This window comes from Danio aesculapii, chromosome 22, assembly GCF_903798145.1.
Source record: "Danio aesculapii chromosome 22, fDanAes4.1, whole genome shotgun sequence".
NCBI classification, from domain to species: Eukaryota; Metazoa; Chordata; class Actinopteri; order Cypriniformes; family Danionidae; genus Danio; species Danio aesculapii.
In genome coordinates, this window is record NC_079456.1 from 26,658,790 (window position 1) to 26,680,546 (window position 21,757).

General features: G+C 35.5%; 1 protein-coding gene across 2 annotated transcripts; it reads right to left on the minus strand.

Annotated features, from left to right (window-relative positions):
• Window positions 1-370: 370 nt before the first annotated feature.
• On the minus strand, window positions 371-21,210 carry LOC130216481 (L-rhamnose-binding lectin CSL2-like). 2 transcript variants are annotated; one of them, XM_056448376.1, is made up of 6 exons: window positions 20,805-21,202; window positions 1,404-1,475; window positions 1,160-1,207; window positions 935-1,070; window positions 704-807; window positions 371-598 (listed from the first exon to the last, which is right to left on the minus strand). In XM_056448376.1, exons 1-6 carry the CDS (start codon window positions 20,815-20,817, stop codon window positions 585-587), a joined length of 387 nt encoding a protein of 128 aa, XP_056304351.1. In that variant the 5' UTR covers window positions 20,818-21,202; the 3' UTR covers window positions 371-584. The 2 variants fall into 2 exon arrangements, with proteins under 2 accessions (XP_056304351.1, XP_056304350.1); XM_056448375.1 differs by lacking the exons at window positions 371-598; window positions 704-807; window positions 935-1,070; window positions 1,160-1,207; window positions 1,404-1,475 and adding an exon at window positions 11,453-15,688 and having other exon boundaries at window positions 20,805-21,210.
• Window positions 21,211-21,757: the final 547 nt, after the last annotated feature.

Below are 21,757 nucleotides of genomic sequence, written 5' to 3' on the forward strand. Positions count from 1 at the left end.
TTTGCATTGGGAGAATGCAGCACACTTTTCAAATGCATGCGTTTTAAGGATTTGCAGCAGGTTATCAAACAGATACTTCATTTGCTGGGGTTTTGTAACTATGTGTAAACTTAAATTGCAGTACATTTGAGGGTCTGGCTGCAGATGCTATCTGAACTGCATGCAATGCTTTTGCAAGGGCTTACTTAACCCCACCTGTCACTAATTCCATTGTTTGACATTGCATCTGAGCAGTGCAGTCACAGTTTGCATCATAAAGACTGCCTCCAGATACTTTGGCACATTTCAATGACTTCAAAAAGCAATATTCAGAAAGGAGGGAGAAAAATAAAATAAAAAAAATTGCACCACACAAAAGATCAGATGGAGCATTTATTGAATTAACACCAAACATTGTATGAGGACATGAACAATGAAAAAGCCTTATGATATTAACCATGGTTCTGATTGTGGATGCAATTTCAAACTGTAAATTGTCAATGTGCTTATGGCTCAACTAACAATGGGAATTTGTAATAAAACCCATGATTAATCTTCAGCAGCAAATGTAGAGATGCTAACAGAAATGGTCCAAATCTGCAAGATCAGCCCCTACGACCTGCAGGAGAAAACAGAACCACATTTAAAAATAAAAAAAAAAAATAAAAAAAAAAAAAAAAAAAAAAAAAAAAACCCCGCAACTTTGTTCTGTACAATAACTTACGCTTGCAGCAGTATTTGACTCTTAGGTACTTGTATGTACCGACACACGGATCAGAGAATTTGCTGTTGGTGGCTGGTACAGAGCAGCGCCTTTTCCAGTTACAGCTACAACGCAAAAATTCAGGAAACTCGGTTGATTAAAAACAGAATCAAGTCCAGTTTACTCTAGTAAATTTGAGAACCTTTCCAGAGTTTAACTCTTATCTGCAGACAGACAAAATAAAATTTATACCTTCTTGCCACAATGAAGACCGAGTTTCGTGAAAAGCAGTGGGTGTTTCGGAGCTCCCTTAATGGATGATTATAACTGCAGGTTCTTCTTTCTGTACGTCCGTAGTTAGCAGCAAGGATCTTAATCCTAGAGTGTTCTACATGGGGAGGAATGCGTGTGACATGATTAAAAGCATATAGTATAACAAACCCCGCTTTCTCAGATTGTGACACTTGAACATCTTACCAGGACAGGACAGATGCAGGAAAGACCTCTCACATGCGGTTTCTATGTCTGAAACATGAAAGAACCTCACTTTAAAAAAGGCCTTTATAATAACTTAAAACTACTGTATTTTAGTCACTGGAGCGAATAACCAATATGTTAACCACTACATGACTGGGTCAGACAAGAAAACTAAAATGTTCAAGTTTATTTTAAGATTACAAATCTTGAATAAAAAAAGTTATTTGGGAAGTGAAATTCTTACCAGAAGACTGATCACAGTAATTATCATCATCATCATCTGCAGAGATCAGCAGGCTGGAGTTCAGAAATATCACTGAAACACAAGAAAACGGATGAAGACATGAGCACGGACAAGATAATCCCACACAGATTCTCATAATTAGTGGCAAAAACATAATTCAGAAGGAAATTTAGCTCATCACCAAAACTCACAGGTGTAAGAAATAAACTGAGAGCAAACATGATTCTGCTGTTGTCCTCAACATTCCATGCAGCCTTTACTGATTCATATTTATAGGCCTCTGGTGTGAGTGGTAATGAGCGACACCTGTGCGTCACACCGTCTGCAGTCCCACAGAGGACAACAGGAGGAGCCCAAACCCAACTCTAAACGAAAGCTAAGTAGTTTTAATAGTATTTAACATTTGTGCTGCTTTGGTTTTTCAGAAATTAAAGAACGTCTGCTTTTAGGTTAAAAAACTGCGGTGACTCTCAGGGTATGCAAGTTACCATAGCAACTGCTCCAGAGTGGCTAGGTGGCTGGAAGGGCATCCGCTGTGTAAAACATGTGCTGGAAAAGTTGGCGCTTCTGTCCGCTGTGGCGACCCCTGATTAATATAGGGACTAAGCTGAAGAAAATGAATAAATGTTTTTTTTTTTTTCAAATTTCATAAAAGGACATTTAAATCATTAACTACTGTCATTTTATTATAGAAATAATCTAACTTTATAATAATTGACCGAAATATGAAAATTGTCATTATTTTCTGGTTGTGACATTGGTGGGGACGGGTGAATCAAGCAAAACCCCCGCCCCCCCATCACCCATGAATGAACATCATTTATTATATATATATATATATATATATATATATATATATATATATATATATATATATATATATATATATATATATATATATATATATATATATATATATATGCAATTATTTATTTAACTGCTATTAAATTATATTAATAATTAATCCTCTCTTTATACAGTTTATTAAGTTTTAGGCCTGTAGCCAAGGGGGGTCGGGTGGTTCGAAAGAGCAAAAGTTGGATTATTATTATTATTTTTGAATTTTTCTTATTATTCAAATGGCCAAATTCTGACAGAGGAAAGTTGAATAATCTGGCCAGTTTGTTATTTGCCTGTAGGCTTCAGTTTTTAATTTAAAACAAGTTTTAACAGATTTCTAAAAAAAAACAATGATTGATGAAAATAAATTTAGTATTTTAAAAATAAGTATTTTTTACATTTTTTATTAAAAATGTTCATTATTTATATAACTGTAATATAAAACTTACAGTTTAAATGCACATTTGTAAATAAACACTTAAAATACTAAACTAGTATGGTAAGCAATTTGACAGAATGGTTGAAAATATTTTTGGTATATCAAAAAGTGTGGTTATGATGACCATCCGACAAGATAACCCAGCAAAAATTACTTTAAATGTCACTAAAATATTTATATAGTGAGGTATACAGTATTTATACCTCATAATTAAATAGAAAAGGAGGCAAATAACTGCAAAAGGGTTTAGTTTATCTGAAAACAAATAAGCACCCCTTTGAATAAGCTGGCTACAGGCCTGATAGTGTAATGTTAAAAGAAAGTTTATTAACTGATAAAGAGAGAGTTTAATGAAGACCACCGTTTATTTTAGCTATAGTGCATATAAAACATATCTCATATATCAGTATTATGCCTGTACACAGGCTGTATATAAATGTTTCAACTGAAACTGGACATGCTACTCTGAGAGATTAGGAAAATTGACGGGGATCATATACTGTACTTTAGTTGTTTATTCTGCAGTTTTCAGGGCATATAATAAACACCATTGTCAACTAGAAAGGTAAAGTTCGTAGACAAACTTTATGGTGGCTTGAGAAGCCTCGTCTGAAAGTTTGAAGTAGTTTTTAAGAAGTTTGAAACAGTCGGCATAGAGAGAGAACTACATATATGTTTACATGTTTCTAGTATGCATTGGCATGTTTTTTGCTAGGCAGTTGAAAAGGTGTACTGAGTGGACGCTGAGGTGTTGCTAGGTGGTTGTTAGGGTGTTCTGAATTGTTGTTAAGGCGTTGCTAGTGTGTTCTGGGTGGTTGCTCAGGCGTTGCTTGGGTGTTTTGACTGATTAATGTGTTGCTAGATGGTTGCTAAGGTGTTGCTAGGTGGTCCCTATCGTGTTCTGAGTGGTTGTTAGATGGTTGCTAGGTTGTTCTGAGTGGTTGCTAGGGTGTTGCTATGTGGTTTCTAAGGTGTTGCTAGGTGGTTGCTAAGGTGTTCTAAGGGGATGCTAAGGTGTTGCTAGGTGGTTGCTAAGGTGTTGCTAGGCAGTTGCTAGGGTGTTCTGAGGGGTTGCTAAGTTGTTGATAGATGTTACTAAGGCATTCCTAAGTGGTTGCTAGGCGGTTGCTAAGGTGTTCTAGGTCGCTCCTTAGGTGTTGCTAGGTGGTGGCTAGGGTGTTCTGAGTGCTTGCCAGGTTGTTGCTAGGATGTTGTTAGGTGGTTGCTTAAGTGTTCTGAGTGGTTGCTAGGCAGTTACCAAGGTGTTGCTAGGTTTTTGCTAGAATTTTGCTAGGTGGTTGCTAATGCGTTGCTAGGTGGTTGCTAGGTTGTTCTCAGTGGTTGCTAAGGCGTTGCTAGGTGGTAGCTAAGGCATTACTAGGGTGCTCTAAGGTGTTGCAGTGGGGTTGCTAAGGCGTTTCTAGGTGGTTGCTAGGGTGTTACTAGGTGGTTGTTACGGCGTTGCTAGGTGGTTGGTAAGGTGCTCTAGGTCATTGCTAAGGTGTTGCCAGGTGGTTGCTAGGGTGTTCTTAGTGGTTGCTAGGTGGTTGCTAAGGTGTTGCTAGGCGGTTGCTAGGTTGTTCTGAGTGGTTGCTGGGCATTGCTAGGTGGTTGCTTGGGTGCTCTGTGTGGTTGCTAAGGCATTGCTAGGCGGTTGCTAGGTGTTTTAAGTGGTTGCTAGGCAGTAACTAACATAAATTAGCATGATTTAAGTATGAATTACAATGTTTTTATCTTAAATTAGCATGTTGTTAGCGTGTTTCTAGTATAAACTAGCATACTGCTAGTATCATTAGTTTGTTAGTATGCTTGTTAGTATGTTTCTAGTATGGATTAGTATATTGCTAGCATGAACCTGGTTTGTTGTTAATTCGTCAATGGCAGTTTTTTTTTTACAATATAAGTCTATGGGACAGTTGCTAGGGCGCTGAAAGTGGTTGCTAGGGTGTGGCTAGTAAGTTGAAAGGTCATCAGTGATTGGTAGGATGGTATTCTGAGTTAAATGAGCCCAAACTTAAGTCTGTATGACTGTCTAGCTCAAAGTTATGTGGCAATATAGTTTGGTCCAATGTTAAGTCACTGGATCTTTTCTGAATTTTCCAGGTCAGTGTTCAGAAAACCATAAGTCAGATCAGTTGGAAAAAGTTATAGCAACTCAAGGCTGACCAGTTTGGAGATCTGAAGTAAGTTATTGTAGTATGAAATGGTCTAGGACAGGGTCTCAAACTCAAATTGGTGGGGGGCCATAGCTGACAATTCATAGGAGGGCAGCTTTAACATTCAAGCACATCAAAAAAGTGGAAACCTTATGCAATTGATGCATTCAGACATTCTTCCCCAGAGTATATGCAGTCAAAGCTCCATCTTTTTGTTTCTTGTTGTACATATTGGAGGGGTAGTTTAAATTGTTATGAAAATACTACAATTCAATAACAGGCATATTAATTATTAATCTGTCCCAATCAATTGTTGCTTAATCAATAGTTTAACAGATAGTACAAGAACAGCATAAAAGCAGATTGGGTAACTTTAGTGACTCTACTGGCAATTGTTCTTCTCAATATCTTTCTTTTTTGTAAAACTACAACAAATATGGGGAAATATATATAAATCACTTTTACTTTCACATGTTTAATTCAGCCAGCAGTCAAATTTTACTAATGCACATTTTTTATATAAATCTTAATATGCATATGAGGAAAATCTATTACAGTTTTTTTGGATTGCTTACACACTAAAATTAAAAGTAGTACACTATTAGCAAAACCTTACTCTCAAGAAGCAAAACATCAGCCCATATTTGCACAACTATAAGCACATTGTCAACCTCACTCTTGTTGCAAAACTCTACACAGAGTGATTTGCAAAACACTAAACAAATTTAACATACATTACACACAAAAATCTTGTTTTAACACAGTCATCAGGTGTGCAAACACTTTTTTTGATTCATTGTAGACACACCAATCAGATGTTTAAGCACTATAAAAAGCAGCAGGTGAGTTCATCGTTCTTCAAGCACAGTGGAAAGATTCAGAGAAAGAGTAAGCAAATCAGCAAATCGATTAAATGCAATACTTTCCTCTGCTCTGGTTCAGGACTGGTTTCAGGAACATCCATATTTCACAGTCCTATATCTTCTACCAATTCTCCATTCCTAAACCCTATAAAAGTTTATCTCGGCATGGCGGTGAAAGGTATATGATCTCCATCTCCAGGCTGAGGTACCCCACATCCAAGCCATGGAGGAGGCCTGTGATGGAGGTAGCAGCAATACAAGGATGGTCCTTCAAGACGTTTCTTTCCAAGGTGTCTTGCTAATGACAACATTGCCTGCGATGTTGATGAAATTTTCTGGCCAGATCCAGCTAGGCAAAGAGACAATGTCTAGTGTATTTTTTTTTTTTCGTAACAGTAAACTTTCAGTTCAATATGTAAAGTGACAGTACCACTTTACATATTGTTACAGTACCATGAATCTTCACGTCAACGTTTTGGGCATGGGAAGAAATGGATGAGTTTCTTCAGTGTGCTACATTGGTCTTGTGTAGTGTTTGGTGGATTTACTTTATATTTGTACTTTGTTGACTGTAGCCTACTATAATCACAGGAAAGTAGAATTGCTAAAAGTGTTTTAGGTTTATTACAGCAGAGTGTAACTGGTGCAAACAGAGTATAGTAAATGTGAAGTGTGTGTTTCTTATGGTAAAAAAGTGGGGTTTTTAAACATAAGTGTATAGTTTTTACAAGAGTGTTTATTTAAGCAAAGGACCTGTAGTGTTTTGCTAATTGGGTGTGTGGTTGTGCTAATTGTGTGTATTGTTTTGAAAATCGGTCATATTTACACCACCATCATAATGTGCAAGCCATGTAGATGGAGTTGTGCGCAAATGGTCCGCGGGCTGACAGTTTGAGACCCCTGGTCTAGGAGGAGATGCATATAGAAATTAAGTCTCAGAAGAAAAAGAAGAAGTTTATGTATAACAGTACGTAATTTTCTCGAGCCACCATAATCTGTAAAACAAGTCTATTTAATTTAGGATACTACATTAAGGATCATTTTAATGACTTTAAAAACTGTAGTGCAACAATATTTTGAGGTAAAAATGCTTTCGAGATATTAGTATTCATGCAGCAAATGAACAGTAAAGGGGGGCTGGGGAGTAAATTTCTTAAGTAGGCTACCCAATAGTATCTGGATGCGGCCTTTATGATACAAGCTGAGATTGCATCACTCAGCAATGCAATGTAAGACACAATGCACTCAATGAAGTGAGCGACGTCACTGTGATGGGTAGGGTTACGGGTGGGGTTAGGTGATCACATTAAAAAGCATTGGATGCAGCTCAGATTGCACTGCACCAGGTCTGCATCCAGACCCCTCTCACTGTGAGTTTCTCAGAGAGTCTTGACAGCAGCATGCACGCACTTTCCCTTCTTCATAGCGGTGGATGCACAGCGCTTCTGACGCGCCGTGAACGCTCATCTCAATATTACATTCGCATTTAGACTTCATGCAAACAGTGGTGGATAATAGTACTTGAAAGCCACACTAGAGTAAAATTACAGCTATCTTGGTAGAAAATGACAGGTGTTAGAAGATGGAAATAAGTGCAAATTTAGTTTAGCAATTTTTTTAAAAACACAGCCTACCTAAAATAAATGAATACATAAATAAATGCAGCCAAACAACAAGCTCTGTAGGCTACAATTGCCCTATAAACTGTTTGATCACCATTATTGTTCATTTTAAACTAATACATTGTTCTCTTTGAATTAAAACACACAAAATAAGCTCAGCACACCTGAAGCAAGGATAGGTGCACTGCATAGGGGTTTACACACACACGCACACACACACACACACACACACACACACACACACACACACACACACACACACATATATATATATATATATATATATATATATATATATATATATATATATATATATATATATATATATATATATATATATATATATATATATATATATATATATATATATATATATATATATATATGTGTGTGTATATATACATACATACATGTATATATACATACATATATATACATATATATACATATATATATATATATATATATATATATATATATATATATATATATATATATATATATATATATATATATATATATATATATATATATACACACACACACATAATATACAGTTTAAAAAGTCTCAATCTTTTTGAGAAAAAAAATACTGCAAACTCAGTCGAATTTAAATGAGATAAATTGAAAAGTTTAAAGTCACCAAAACATCACAATTTGTATCAAAGTCTAAAAGGGGCCGAGTCATAAAAATATGTGTGTGGTATTTTGACATTTTAGGGACATCAGAGACTTATTTTACATGTAAAAAGTATCATAGGTCCCATTTAAACTATTATTAGCACAATTCAACAATGTTTTTTCTACACTTAACCATGGTAGCCTACTGCAGTAAAACTATATGAATGCCCATGAATGATCTATGGACACTACAGATTCATGCATTGTAACAAAATGTTTTATCGTGGTATTTCATAAATGAAGCCCATGCCGTTTTGCTAATACTCATTACGACCACATGATGGAGCCACATACACAGAATAGGATCAAGATATTACAGTTTTTCATGATCGCTTGCACACTAAAATTAAACTTTTCCCACAATTATTAGCAAAACCGTACACTCAAGGAGCAAAACATAAGGCTAGATCTGCACAGCTGTCAGCTTCACACTTTTTGCAAAACATTACACACAGTGATATGCAAATCACTAAACACACTTTTGCTTTTGACACAGAAATGTTTCATAATGGAATCTCCTTGCAATTTCAAAGCAAAGGCCTTCAAATGAACACACACATGAACCAAAGTTTAAACACAGCCATCAGGTGTGCACACACACTGCTGCAAAACTGTAGACAAACCAATCAGCTGGAACCACAATAAAAAAGCAATAGGTATAAACTATTAGTCTTCAATAAACGTTTACAGTAGTATAGCTATAAATAGTAGTCTTCAATAAATATGTTTTACAGGAGCTATAAATATTAATCTTCAATAAATAATGTTCCAGTATGGAAGAGAAAGCACGAAAGTGAGGACGATTGGTAAACAGGAGACAGGGGATGGAATTTTTTTTACATTGAAATATATTCATCACCAGAAAGCTGAATAAATAAGCTTTACACTGTTGTATGGTTTGTTAGGATAGGGCCATATTTAGCTATCAGTCTATCACTGTTTGGTGAATACAGTATGTTTATTTACTTTAAAGCAAAATCTCACAAACCCTGATTCTATCAGTATTAGTCAGGTAAAAATGATACAAGTGTTTAAGATTGATAACAGCAGTGTGTAAATGAAGCAAACAGATTTCTATTGAATGAGGCGTGTGTGTTCTGTACGGTGTTAAAAGTGTGTTTTCTTATAGTGTTGTAAAGTTTTGGATGAAGTGTTTCATTTTGCAAAAGTTCTGATGTGTTCTGCTGTTTGTGTGTGTGGATGTGTAAATTATGTGGAGTGTTTTGACAAAATGAGCCTTAATGTTAAAACTGTGCTTAAGCAATCAGAAAAAACTGTATTGCAGTTTTTTACAATGGCTATGACAGTTTTTCAATACATTTAACAAGTTTCCTAAACTCTTAACACGGTTAGCACAACATCTGTCTTCGTAGGCTATACAATTAACACATTTCTTGTTGCTTTGACACAAAATTCATCCAGTTAACACCAATTTAAAATGCTTGAACTTCTTTTACACACAAGCTCTCGAACAAGACCAAAACAATGGTCTATATATATATATATATATATATATATATATATATATATATATATATATATATATATATATATATATATATATACAGTATATCTCACAGCAGCTGATTCCTATCTAGACACCACACTCATGTGTTGAGGTTTTTCAATCACATGATCATATGTTCTAAAAGAGGACTCTTGGGCTTTTGAAAGGAACAGTGAGTGCATCAAAGAACTCACCAATGCGTCCAGGTAAGGTGAGGCAATACAGTCATTACTGTACTTTACTACTCTACAAACCTGGAGTTCATTAGTACATACAGTAGATATACAGTACAGTACAGCATTTACATACACTGTGTCTAATTACTTTCAGAGAGTCATTGAGTTGGAGGCCAATCAAGTCAAGAAACATAATAGGCCAAAGGGCCACAGTTACCGTGTCGGGCCAGAGAAGAAGCCGGGCAAATGCAGAAGATCGGGCAGAATAGAAGATTACTTTGTTTTTTATTATAATTGCGGTGCTTTTTCTGTTTGTATATCTTGCAGTGATGTCCTTTTGCAAATAGAGTCTGTACTGCAGCAGTTCTGTGTCTGTATTTTATTTTATATAAACATAAATATGTACATTTTATAAAACTACTCTGAGATGGTCGTTAATTTTTTGTATTGAATTTCTGCAGCAAAAGAAACAAAATTTATGCATTTACTAAACCCAACAAAACAAAACTGTAGAGGCGTCAAATATAAGGGCAGAGCTGACACATAAAATAATGCAGTTTCTGTAATGTCAGCTGATGTCAGTGTTTTTATTGTCATGTGTGCAGTGTTTTGTTAGACATGGTGTATTCTGTTTATTGAGTTTATTATTGTATTTTGAACAGTAGTTTTAGGCTTTAGTTTACAATGTGTGATTTTGAGCATGAAATTAACTGTTTTGCCAATTGTGTGTTTTGGGTGTGTAGGTGCGTTAAGAGTTTAGAAAACTTGTTAAATGTATTGAAAAAGTGTCATAGCCATTGTAAAAAAAACTGTAAAGAGTTGTGCATACCTATCATTCAGTGTTGTAGTTCTAAAACCAGAAATAAGCTTTTAAGCTTTTTCGTTTTAGTTATTGTGAGGATTAACCTACATCATATAAAGTTTTGAGATGTTTTAACATCACCCATGTAAGAGAACGACAAAATTTTTTAAATAAAATTATCGATAAATCAAAAGCCACTGGGAAAAATCCTATTTGTTTTTCTGAGGGCCAAAAGAGACGCTAACGGTCCAAAATATGACTGCTTATTCTGGGCAAGAACTGTAAAGCTTTCTTGTACTGAAATATTTCATACATGCATTCCTTGACTTTCTTGTTCTTTGATTGTCTAAAGATGGATGAGGCTTTTCTTATGTAGAAATGTAAATCTGAGGTGCTTGTTTAAGGTGAACTAGAAATGAAATACAAATACATTTACATACAGAACATTTATATTAACAAAGTATAAAACACTACAAAGTCAAGACATTTCACTGAATGAACTGAAAAAACTAGATTTATTAGAAAAACGAAATTAATTTGTGCTTTAAAATACTTTTTACATTCCTCCTTTAGACCAGTGAGGCAGTTTTGTCTTGTAGTATTTCTTCGTGGAACACTGCATCTTGACTTAGAAACAAAAGAAAAATTCTTTTTTTTTTTTCCAGCAACATGCAAAAAAATAAATAAATACATTTTAACATCCAGAACCAAACCATTTCTATACAACAACCCAACAGACGGTTATGAAAAGTAGCCTTGAAAAGAAAGTTTAATTTCACTCCCTTTCTTTCAGCATAGTCCCTGATTTATGAGAGGTTACCACGGAGGAATGAATTATTCTGGCATATGTTTTTATGTGGCGGATGCCCTTTCAGCTACAGCACAGCTCTGAGAGTACACTAGCTCGTGAACCCTCAGTGCTAAGAAACACTCACACACTGACTCATTCACACATTACAGCTAATTTACCTTATATTCACCTGTGCCGCATGTCTTTGGACGGTGGGGAGACCAGAGCCCCCGAAGGAAACCCATACAGACATGGGGAAAATATACAAACTTTGCACAGAAAGGCCTTCTGGACCAGCCAGAACTGTTATACACTGTTACGGACTTTTGTAAATGACACAGATTTTAACAGTAATATGAACTGTATTTTACTGTAGGACAGTTATGCAGTATGTTACTGTAGTTTGAAGTTGCATTGTGAAAATGACGATATGTTTTACAGTAAAGATATACATAGAATTCTGTACATACATATACAGCAAGACAAATGCTGTAAATGTAAATACAGTGGTCCCTCGCCAAAATGTGATTCACCTTTTGCAGTATCGCTGATTTTTTTGTGCAAATTGACATGCTTTTTTTTTACAGTGCATTGTGTTCTGCGTCCTGATTGGCTGTAGAGTTGGCCTAGTGAGGGGTTTTACAGCCTTAAAACATCTATAATAATTTTTTTTCTATTAAAAAAGCGGACTAATTCACGGATTTCACCTATTGCGGGCTACTTTACGAACGTAACTCCTGCGATTAACGAGGGACCACTGTATAGTATTTCTGCTATAATTGATTTACAGTAAGTTACTGTACATTCTACAGGAAACTGTTAACAGTGTGTGTATAATTATAAGAATATAACAATGCATATATTTTAACTTGGACCCACTTTATTTTAAAAGTTGGTAACAACTATATAAGGTGTAAATTAATTATTTGATACAATCCACTTCAAATGTTGATACCTGTGTTATTGTATTTTAATGACAAAAAATATATGTAATTATAGACCTTTTTCTTTGTTGCAGCATGGAGGGCGCCATAGTGACCAGCGCCTTCTGGCAGGGTGCTTAGAACTATCCATTAAGAATTATCATCAGCCAGAGCAGCATTTCTCAACTGGGTGTCAATGCAGTTTTCAGTGGCTTACGGAGTGTTTTTGTGATGCAGAACTTTAATTTGAAGCCATTATACTTCTGTCAGATGTGCGAGAGAAAAATGTTCTCATAATTTAGTGTCTTCCGTCAGAGCAGATGTTGAAATATAGCGTCAGTGTTCCCGACCTGTCAGCTGTTATAATGTACTCAGCGGTCTCTTCAATGCACATACACACACACAAATACCTTACTGCATTATAAAGAGCAAACCATATTACTGGCATGAAACTAGCAGGTATGTAAGCCATGCAGTTTCCAAAAATGACTAATAAAAGTACGTTACTGATACTATCCTGGCTGATTTGCATGTTGATTCTAATGGAGAGCAGTTATGTTTCATTTAGTAGTGTTAGTATGTATTTTTCTGCAATTTCAAAATGCCACTTTTTCACTTTGTGCCACTCTTTCAATCAATAATGTGTTAATGGGACAGTAAGTGTGTGTCAGACATTTTGGTGAAGTACATTTGTTTTGGTTAGTTACATATTTGAAAGAAAGAGAAAATGTTGACTTTAGTGATGACGGGGCTTCATTTAAATGGCCCAAGATGCCATCTGACAACAAGGGAAAAATACCTCGCAGCAGTTTTTTTTAAAGCTGTTCACAGCAGTATTAGTTTAAAGATGGTAAAAGCAAGTAAAATATATTAAAACTATCATTTCAAAGCTGTCCGAATGTGACTTTTTATGAGCATGGTAGCATCGGAACTTCAAAGCATCCTCCTTGCGCATACATGCAAAGCATAATCGGTAATTTTGCATTCTAAGAAAAGGGCCTATACATCAAACCAAACCATAGAAATAAAGCATTTCCTAAACTTCACTTTAATAGCAGTGGAAGTGTTAAGCAATAAAATGTGAACATGATAACAACATTCCCAGCCAACAAATTTAGCTTTCCAGAGCGTTCTCTTTTATTCAACGTGGAAAGGAATGTTTTTTAAACTTAAATAGAATGTTCCCTCTAGGTTTAGAGATCAATCTTAGAACATTTTCAATTATGTTCACTTTAAAAATAAACTGCTACTGCTATGTTCTGGGACGGTTCGTTTCTGATTAGAAAAAAAGAACATACAAAGAACATTCTGAGTTAGTTTCCAAAAAATAACCAAATGGGAACCATATGAAAACATTAAGGGAATGTGCTGCACTGTAAAAAAAATGGCTGTGATTTCAACGGTAAAAAAACCTGTAAAAATTCTACGGTAAAAACCCGTAATCTGGTTAACAGTATGTTTCCTTAATATATATGGCAAATAACCGTAAATTTACTTTCTCAGAATTCCCTGCATGACTTTTTATGCTTTTTGTTGATGCTATTATGGATATTTTTAATTGTTTCCCCATCAGTTGTGTACATTAGAGATTTATGTTACATCTAATGTAGATAAACAATGTTTATTTCATGACATTAAATTTATTCGTGTTACCATACTGGTGTTTAGGAGCTGTTTGAATGACACAGAGCACCTTTCTTTACACTGATATGCGTTTCTGCGTGTGGGAAAGGTTGTTTGAGATGAGCATGGGTTCATTATGTAACTTTCTCATCACCAACTGCATATGGTTGTGTTAACGTGTCTATCTGTGTATCAAAAGATGTGTAGATGTTGGTAATTCAAAATAGAGACATACTGCATTACATCTATAATGAAATACGGTAGTTTACTGTAAAAATGATGATTACTTGTACGGTTTGTACCGTATTTTTAACGGTAAAATACTGACAACCACAGTTGCCATTTTTTAACCGTAAATTTTAGCCATTTATTTTTTACAGTGTGTGTTTCCTGAGTTGTATCTAACAATTAATCTTTTTGAAACAAGTACGTAATAGTTAAAGAACATTGTATAAACTGGAACCAAACGTTGCATTATGTAAATACATGTCTTCATATTGTTCGACTGTCATTGTGTAGACAGAACATCATTTTGTGTTTCTCTTTGCTGCTTTTGAATGATTTTAATGAACACATAACAATTAACGCTGCTTTTAACAACCTGTACAACCCTGCAAAACAGAACTTCAAAAGTAAATTCTGTAATAGTCTCCTCAGAGCATCATCTCACTCCATGAAAACAAGAAGTCCACACATCTTAGGGCATCTGCAAGTCAAACATGTCTCATATCTTGATCGTTTAAATGTCTTAAACGTAAATCCACAATAGTCTATGATGTTTCCCTTTGTTATGTGGGCCTGTGTATATCCTTCCAGATGTCTATTAGCTGTTGTGGGGATCCAAGGATTGTTGTAATGACCCTGAAAAAATCCTCTCGTACATATTGTCCCAAATAGGCTCTAAACTGAGAAGGGTCTGGTGGGGAAGTGGGCGCATAACCCAAATGTTTTACGCAAGCGCCGATATATGCGTCTTCAATGTTAAACGGCTTTACATATTTGGAAGCCTCCACGATTTTTGATGGCAGATCATTTGAGAAAACATATCCCATTCCCAGAAGATACGTAGGGTATGTTGGCTCGGGGTAAAGGTCCTCTGAGACGTACCATTTTGAGTCTTTGCTCCTGACAACAGGCCGGTTCCACATCACCATTCCTGTGATGTAGTTTTCTCTGGGTGTATTGGGAGCTGATAGGAGAGTCACCAGGTTATTCACATTTAAGAACATGTCTGAATCGATCTTCATACTGTAATTAGCTTGAGGGCATCGAGTGGCCAACCAGTCCATGATCACCATGGTCTTTATGGTCAGGTTGAAGTAGGAGTCCACAAAGCTGCTCTGGATTAAGTCTCTGTGTTGTCGGCTCTCTTCTTCCAGCTGCTTTTGAACTTTTTCAGAGTCTGCTCCTTCAATCAAACCCACCAAAAACAGAGTCAACACTGCTTTGCCCTGGACTGTAGTTTCATTCCCCCATGTGCTCCGGATAGCGTTTCGAGCATCTATCTGATGGGGAGCAACAGGAACCATCAAGACCAGGAATGGATTCTGCTTACATATATCAGGTTCATCCTGCATGAAATAATAATTCCTTGGGTGAGCCACATGATAGATAGCTGTGCCCCATTGCTGAATTTGTTGCCTGGGCAATGGTGCTAAGTGGTCTTTACCGTCATCCAAAGTTTTGTTAAATACCTTGTGAGTCTTATTTATGACTTTAAAAAGCCATCTTTGAGGCAACTTAATGTCCTCAAAAGAGACATCAGAGATATAAGCAATTGTAGACAACAAGAATGCCAATGTGAGCAGTAGAACGAAGGCCTTTTTAATGTGACAAATGTATAAACCTCCATCTTGAGCCAAACTGCAGAGAAAAAAGAAACAGGAACAAAATGAATTCTCTATTATTTAAATAAATAAATAAACGTCACAGTGGCGCAGTGGGTAGCACGATCGCTTCACATCAAGAAGGTCACTGGTTCGAGCCTTGGCTGAGTCTGGCATTGCTGTGTTGAGTTTGCTTGTTCTCCTCTTGTTCATGTGTGTTTCCTCTGGGTGCTCTGATTTTCTCCACCAGTCCAAAGACATGTGGTACAGGTGAATTGAGTAAGCTAAATTGTCAGTAGTGTATGTGTATGAATGAGAGTGTATGGGTGTTTCCCAGTGATAGGTTGCAGCTGGAAGGGTACCCGCTGTGTAAAACATATGCTGAATAAGTTGGCAGTTCATTCCGCTGTGGCGACCCCTGATCAATAAAGGGACTAAGCCGAAAAGCTTTATCATAAGCTTTAACATGCTTTATGCTACTTGATCTCAACTAAATATTGTTTCATTGAAAAGCTAATGTTTATATCCTATTATTCATGAGCTGGGGGAAAAGATCATTGTGTAACTGCTTCAACTCATATCTTTCCTCTGCGCATTTCTGTGTAATCAGATTTAGTGACTAGATCATTGTTTATTCTGTGACTGGTTTGATTCAAGTCTGATTTCCGAATGTCATGTTGAAGGTGGAAAAGAGAAAGCGCAACAAAAGAATCATCACATTTTATTTATTTATTTATTTATTTATTTTTTGCTATGAAGTGAAGTTTTTAATTTCGAGAGGAGCATGTGATATGATTGATCACAGCAGGTCTCTCAATTGTATTCAACAATGATCCAATCAGACTGATCCAAGCCTATAATAAGTAGACTGATTTCTCCTTACTACCTTATCTTTGTTTTGGAAGAATCACACTTTCAACCACATCTCCTCTTTTTCCTCATTTGCCAGGGGGAGCTCTCGAGTCCTACCTGATTTTGGACCCCCTTACATGCTAATTGACCTGGTGGGAGCCCTGGGCTCAATTATCTTTGAGCTCAGGGTTCTCTCCCAGGGGTGCATTTCCCGAACAACAGCATAACTCACAGCTGAACTATCATAGTATGATGCATCGTTTGGTAAAAGAACAATGGAATGAGAAGTGTTTGCCAAAGCAGTAGTTTCTCTCTCGCAGATCAATCATTTGAACCACGTTAGTTATAACGTAAAACGTCTCTAATGACACAAGCGTACCAAAAGGCGGAGCTAGACACGCATCTGAACGCTATTGGATTACAAAGAAACGTATAACTCATGCACACACAAGCAAGAGAAGGAAAACAAAGAAACCGCCATTTTTAAAAACACAGCCGAGACATTACATCATATTACTGAATGCATATAATAACGAGCCATGATCGACCTGAGCCCAAACAAACCTTGTCGATGTCTTGATGTACAGCCACAAAGCCAAGAAGAACAAAATCTGCTGTATCTTGTTTTTGCTTTACGAGGCCGTCTAAAAGTGCGAGCGGTTTCACTTTCTCCAGAGAGCTCGCGATCGCTTCCGTGCGTGTCTATATTTGAATTAATGAACTTCTTGAGCTGATGACAATAATGTGCGTGTGTTTTATTGAAGTGCTTCTGACATCCGATCCTTTCAGAAATAGACAAACGTGCGAGTGAATCGCTAAAAAACAGAGGAGAAGCCCAACAAAACAAAGGAGCAAATGATTCTTTCAGCAACTTAAAACATGTACAACCTGCCATGTTTAATTATTATCATCGCCTTTTGGAGTATTATGAACTCGGAATCAGAGGTGGGTAGTAACAAGTTACATTAACTTCGTTACATTTACTTGAGTAAAATTATTGGGTAACGTGTATTATTTGAGTACATTTAAATATGTGTATTATTACTCTTATGCAAGTAAATTATTAGAGAAAAATCATTACTCTTACTTCGCTACATTTGGCAGCGTTCCTCCATTACTGTCAAATGATAATAAATATAATCCATATGACTTGTTTGCAAATATCGCGAGGCGCCGCATTGGAGAGGTTGTGAGGTTGCTATAGAGACGCGTCTCCCGCTTTCGGTTAGAGCGCGATCCAACCTGAATAAACACGTAGTGGTAAGTGTCAACATTATCTCAATTTGAACTTTATAAATAGTAACTATGGGATAACTAAAGAAACTGCTGTTTAATGAAATAAGTGATTAGCCCTGCACATATTAGTCATTCACACTATTAACCATTAAAAATATAACATTTAAACATTATTTTAAAATGGTATATATATATTATTATTATTATTATTATTAACAGAAAGGTTTTATCAACACATTTCTATAGTTTTAAAACTTATTTATAATAACTGATTTCTTTTATCTTTGCCATGATGACAGTAAATAATATTTTGCAAGATATTTTTCAAGTGACATTTAAAGGCTTAACCAGGTTAATTCGACAAGTTAGGGTAATTAGGCAAATCATAAATGATGGTTTGTTCTGTAGACAATCAAAAGAAATATTGCTTAAGGGAGGCTAATAATATTGACCTTGAAATGGGTTTAAAACAATTAAAAACTGCTTTTATTCTAGCTGAAATAAAACAAATAAGACTTTCTCCAGAAGAAAAAATATAGGAAATACTGTGAAAGTTTGCTTGCTCTGTTAAATATCATTTGGGAAATATTTCAAAAAGAATTATTCGCCCCATATATATATATATATATATATATATATATATATATATATATATATATATATATATATATATATATATATATATATATATATAATGAAAAGTAACTAGTAACTCTTTACTTGAGTAATTTTTTCATCAGATACTTATTTGCTTTGACTAGAGTAACTTTTAAGATTGTTACTTTTACTTTTACTTGAGTAAAAATCTCCGCAAGTACTTTTAGATTTTGGATATTCTACCCATCCTTGCTCGAAATGACGGAAATACTTTCTAACAGGAGGTTACATGTGCTTTTTGAACATAAATAAGGACTAAATGTATGCTGTGTGTAGATTTTTTTTGTAATTGATAACATATCAGAGACTGTAAGGGGCTGTATGTGTTCATATATGTTCATTTATTTATTTATTTTATATAATTACAGACGGCTACATAATATGTAATTACTATACATATAATTATAATTACAGTATAGATAATTACAGTAGGCTATAATTACAGTAGGCTATTTCACACTGTCATTGATCTGCTGTTATAATCAAATCCGGTTCATAGAAAGGTTAGCCATGAAGTATTTATGTGTATAAAGCATCTGTTTTGTGAAAAGTGCTTCTCGTATGATATGTGAAACGACTCATACAGCTTTACTTTGAGCAGGATTTTCTCAAGTGAGAATGACGTAGACTGTCGTACACCACGCCCACCAAAAGGGTACCATTGGTACCCTCTAGGCAGTGGAAACGCAAGCCTGATAAAGGTGACCCAAACCGTACCGTACTGTACCACTCAGTGGAAACAGGCCATTAGCTAACACGTATTCTAATCTTATGTATAAATCATATAAACCGTTAATGGTTGTAATTTACAGTAGGCTATTTTCTAAGAAATGAAAAAACAAAATTCTACTTAATAATAATAATAATAATAATAATAATAATAATAATAATTATTATTATTATTATTATTATTATTATTATTATTATTATTATTATTATTATTAAGTAGGATATTGTTTATTTATTTTTTATTTTATTATTGTTATTTTATTTACTTTTACAACTTGACACATTCAAACCACTACCGAAATCGTCTAAACAACAGGCCTATGTCATGTACAGTTAAATTTCTTAATAAATAACCTACTATAAATTAAAACCATTAACATATGCTATATACTTCAGTTTTCACAAGCTTTGAAGACGTAACGTAAATTACTGCTGCGACTGGAGTTCTTATTTTTCTCCTTGTTTTGTTTTTAGCGCATGTAGTGTTTTAATCTTTTCATATAAACAATCATTTGAAGCTTTTTTCCCCCAAACAAATTAACATGGATTTGACCGAAATTCCAGACAAAACAGCAATGATTGTTAAAGTTTGGCAACATATGGCTGCTGCATTCATTCATTTTCCTTCGGCTTAGTCTCTATTTCAGAGGTCGCCACAGCGGAATAAACCACCAACTATTCCAGCATATGTTTTACGCAGCAGATGCCCTTCCAGCCACAATCCAATACTAGGAAACACCTATACAATCTCACATTTACACACACATACTCTATGGCCAATTTAGATTATTCAATTCACCTATAGCGCATGTGGGGCAAACCGGAACACCTGAAGAAACCCACACGAACATGAGGAGGACATGCGTACTCCACACAGAAATGCCAAATGGCCCAGCCAGGAATAGAACCAGCAACCTTCCTGCTGTGAGGTGACAGTGCTCAGCCACCGTGTAGCCCAGGAATGCTACATTTAATTCAATATTATATAGGCTCTCTTAAATACATTTTGTCTTAAATAAGAGTTCTATAAGAGCCAAGATTTGTCCTCCTACTGCTTTTACAATATGTGATAAGCCTATAATCACGACTTCACAGGTGAAGTAGGAATTTCCTACAGCAGGTGAACAAAGCATTTTATTAATGTTAAGTTTGTTAAAATTAAATCTAAATGAATCTAACAAAGAAATCTAACGTACAATTCATTTATGATAAAATAATTATTCAGTCTACAGTACATAAAAAAATCAGTCTACGACCATTCGACAAGCAAAACCCACTTGTCGTCTGTTATCCTTTAGATGTAAAGTAGTTAAAACAAATGAAACACATGTAGTTATATTACTTAATGCACATCCGAGAAGCAAGTTCTGTGTGTTTTTTAAGTACAACATTTTAAATAATGAGAGAGTGTTATTTATTACGTAGTTTATCATTTATTTTGTCTTAAATTCTCAATGAATGTTTAATACCATCCCATACAATTATATGAATCATAATTCAATCTTCATTCTTTCTTACGTTTCAGTTCCAGGTAAAGTCACCCGTTTACTTTCTGAGCCAAATGATTTAATTTGATTTTGTTTACTTTCATTACAAAGAAAAATCACCTACTCTACGTTTATAAAAAAGGATTGTATATGTAAAAGTCATAAAAATAATAAAAAGATGGATGAGCTTACCTGTGAAAGACATTTTTAATAGCCATCTTGCTGTGCTGCTATTGCTTCAAGTAGAGTATCCCTTCCTGAAGTACCTGACTGGTCGGTCACACTTCACAACCGGTTAACTGGAGGCGGTGCCGGCAAGCAAATGACTGGTTTTATCATGATGGAGAAGTTCTCAAACTCACCAGCTGAAACGTATGCTTCCTCAAGTGTACTGCTCACTTTGTAGATAATCGATGAATATGAAGATAGTTACAGGATGCCTCAGAGCTGAACGCATCAGAAACCTTTGGGGACATCCTCTCTAAGGTGTTACGCTCATTATGCAGAGCTAGGTTTGTTGCTGTGAGTAACAGTAGTTAACACTCACCAAGAGCCCCCCTATTGTCAGAATGAATTTGACTATAGGAAGTGAAGAGTGATGAGCTCATATCCATTGGCAACCTGTTACAGTATGTCTAATTCTTGTTTTTTTACATAGTCGTTTGGAGCAATCATGAACTAGCAAGTTTCATTGTACTGTTTGTTTTCTCATCATTGTGCATGCAGGCTTAACTGTCAACTTAGAGGCAAAAGCAGGAAAAATGTCACGCAACCAGTATTTCTGGTTGTCTGCTTTGTTTTCTATTTCCATTCCACGCCGATGAACTTAAAGCACTGAAAGAGCCTGAGGGGTGGCTCTGAAATCTATTTAAATGTATTTTTTTACACTAACAGCTTGCTGATATTACATTTCATTTCAACAATTACCACCATTGGTGGTTGTGAGATAAAGGAAAATACATTCGAAAGTCATGGAGCTCTTCAAATTTGTTGCGAATGTGTGCTTTGACTGAACCTGCAGGCTAAACAAGTGGCATCTGCCTTTATATTTTCTGTTTGTGTGGGTTTTTTTTTTCACATGGTGATTAGATAGTGATTAGATTTTGTAGATGACAGCACAATGCCATGGCACTTATCATACTGTT

What these genes read in the sequence shown, in the direction of transcription:
- LOC130216481 (XM_056448375.1), bottom strand. Translation starts at nt 20,830, where the DNA reads ATGGCTATTAAAAATGTCTTTCACAG. An exon ending in ATTAAAAATGTCTTTCACAG is followed by an intron (nt 15,689 to 20,804) that starts GTAAGCTCATCC and finishes TTTTCTCTGCAG; the next exon opens with TTTGGCTCAAGATGGAGGTT.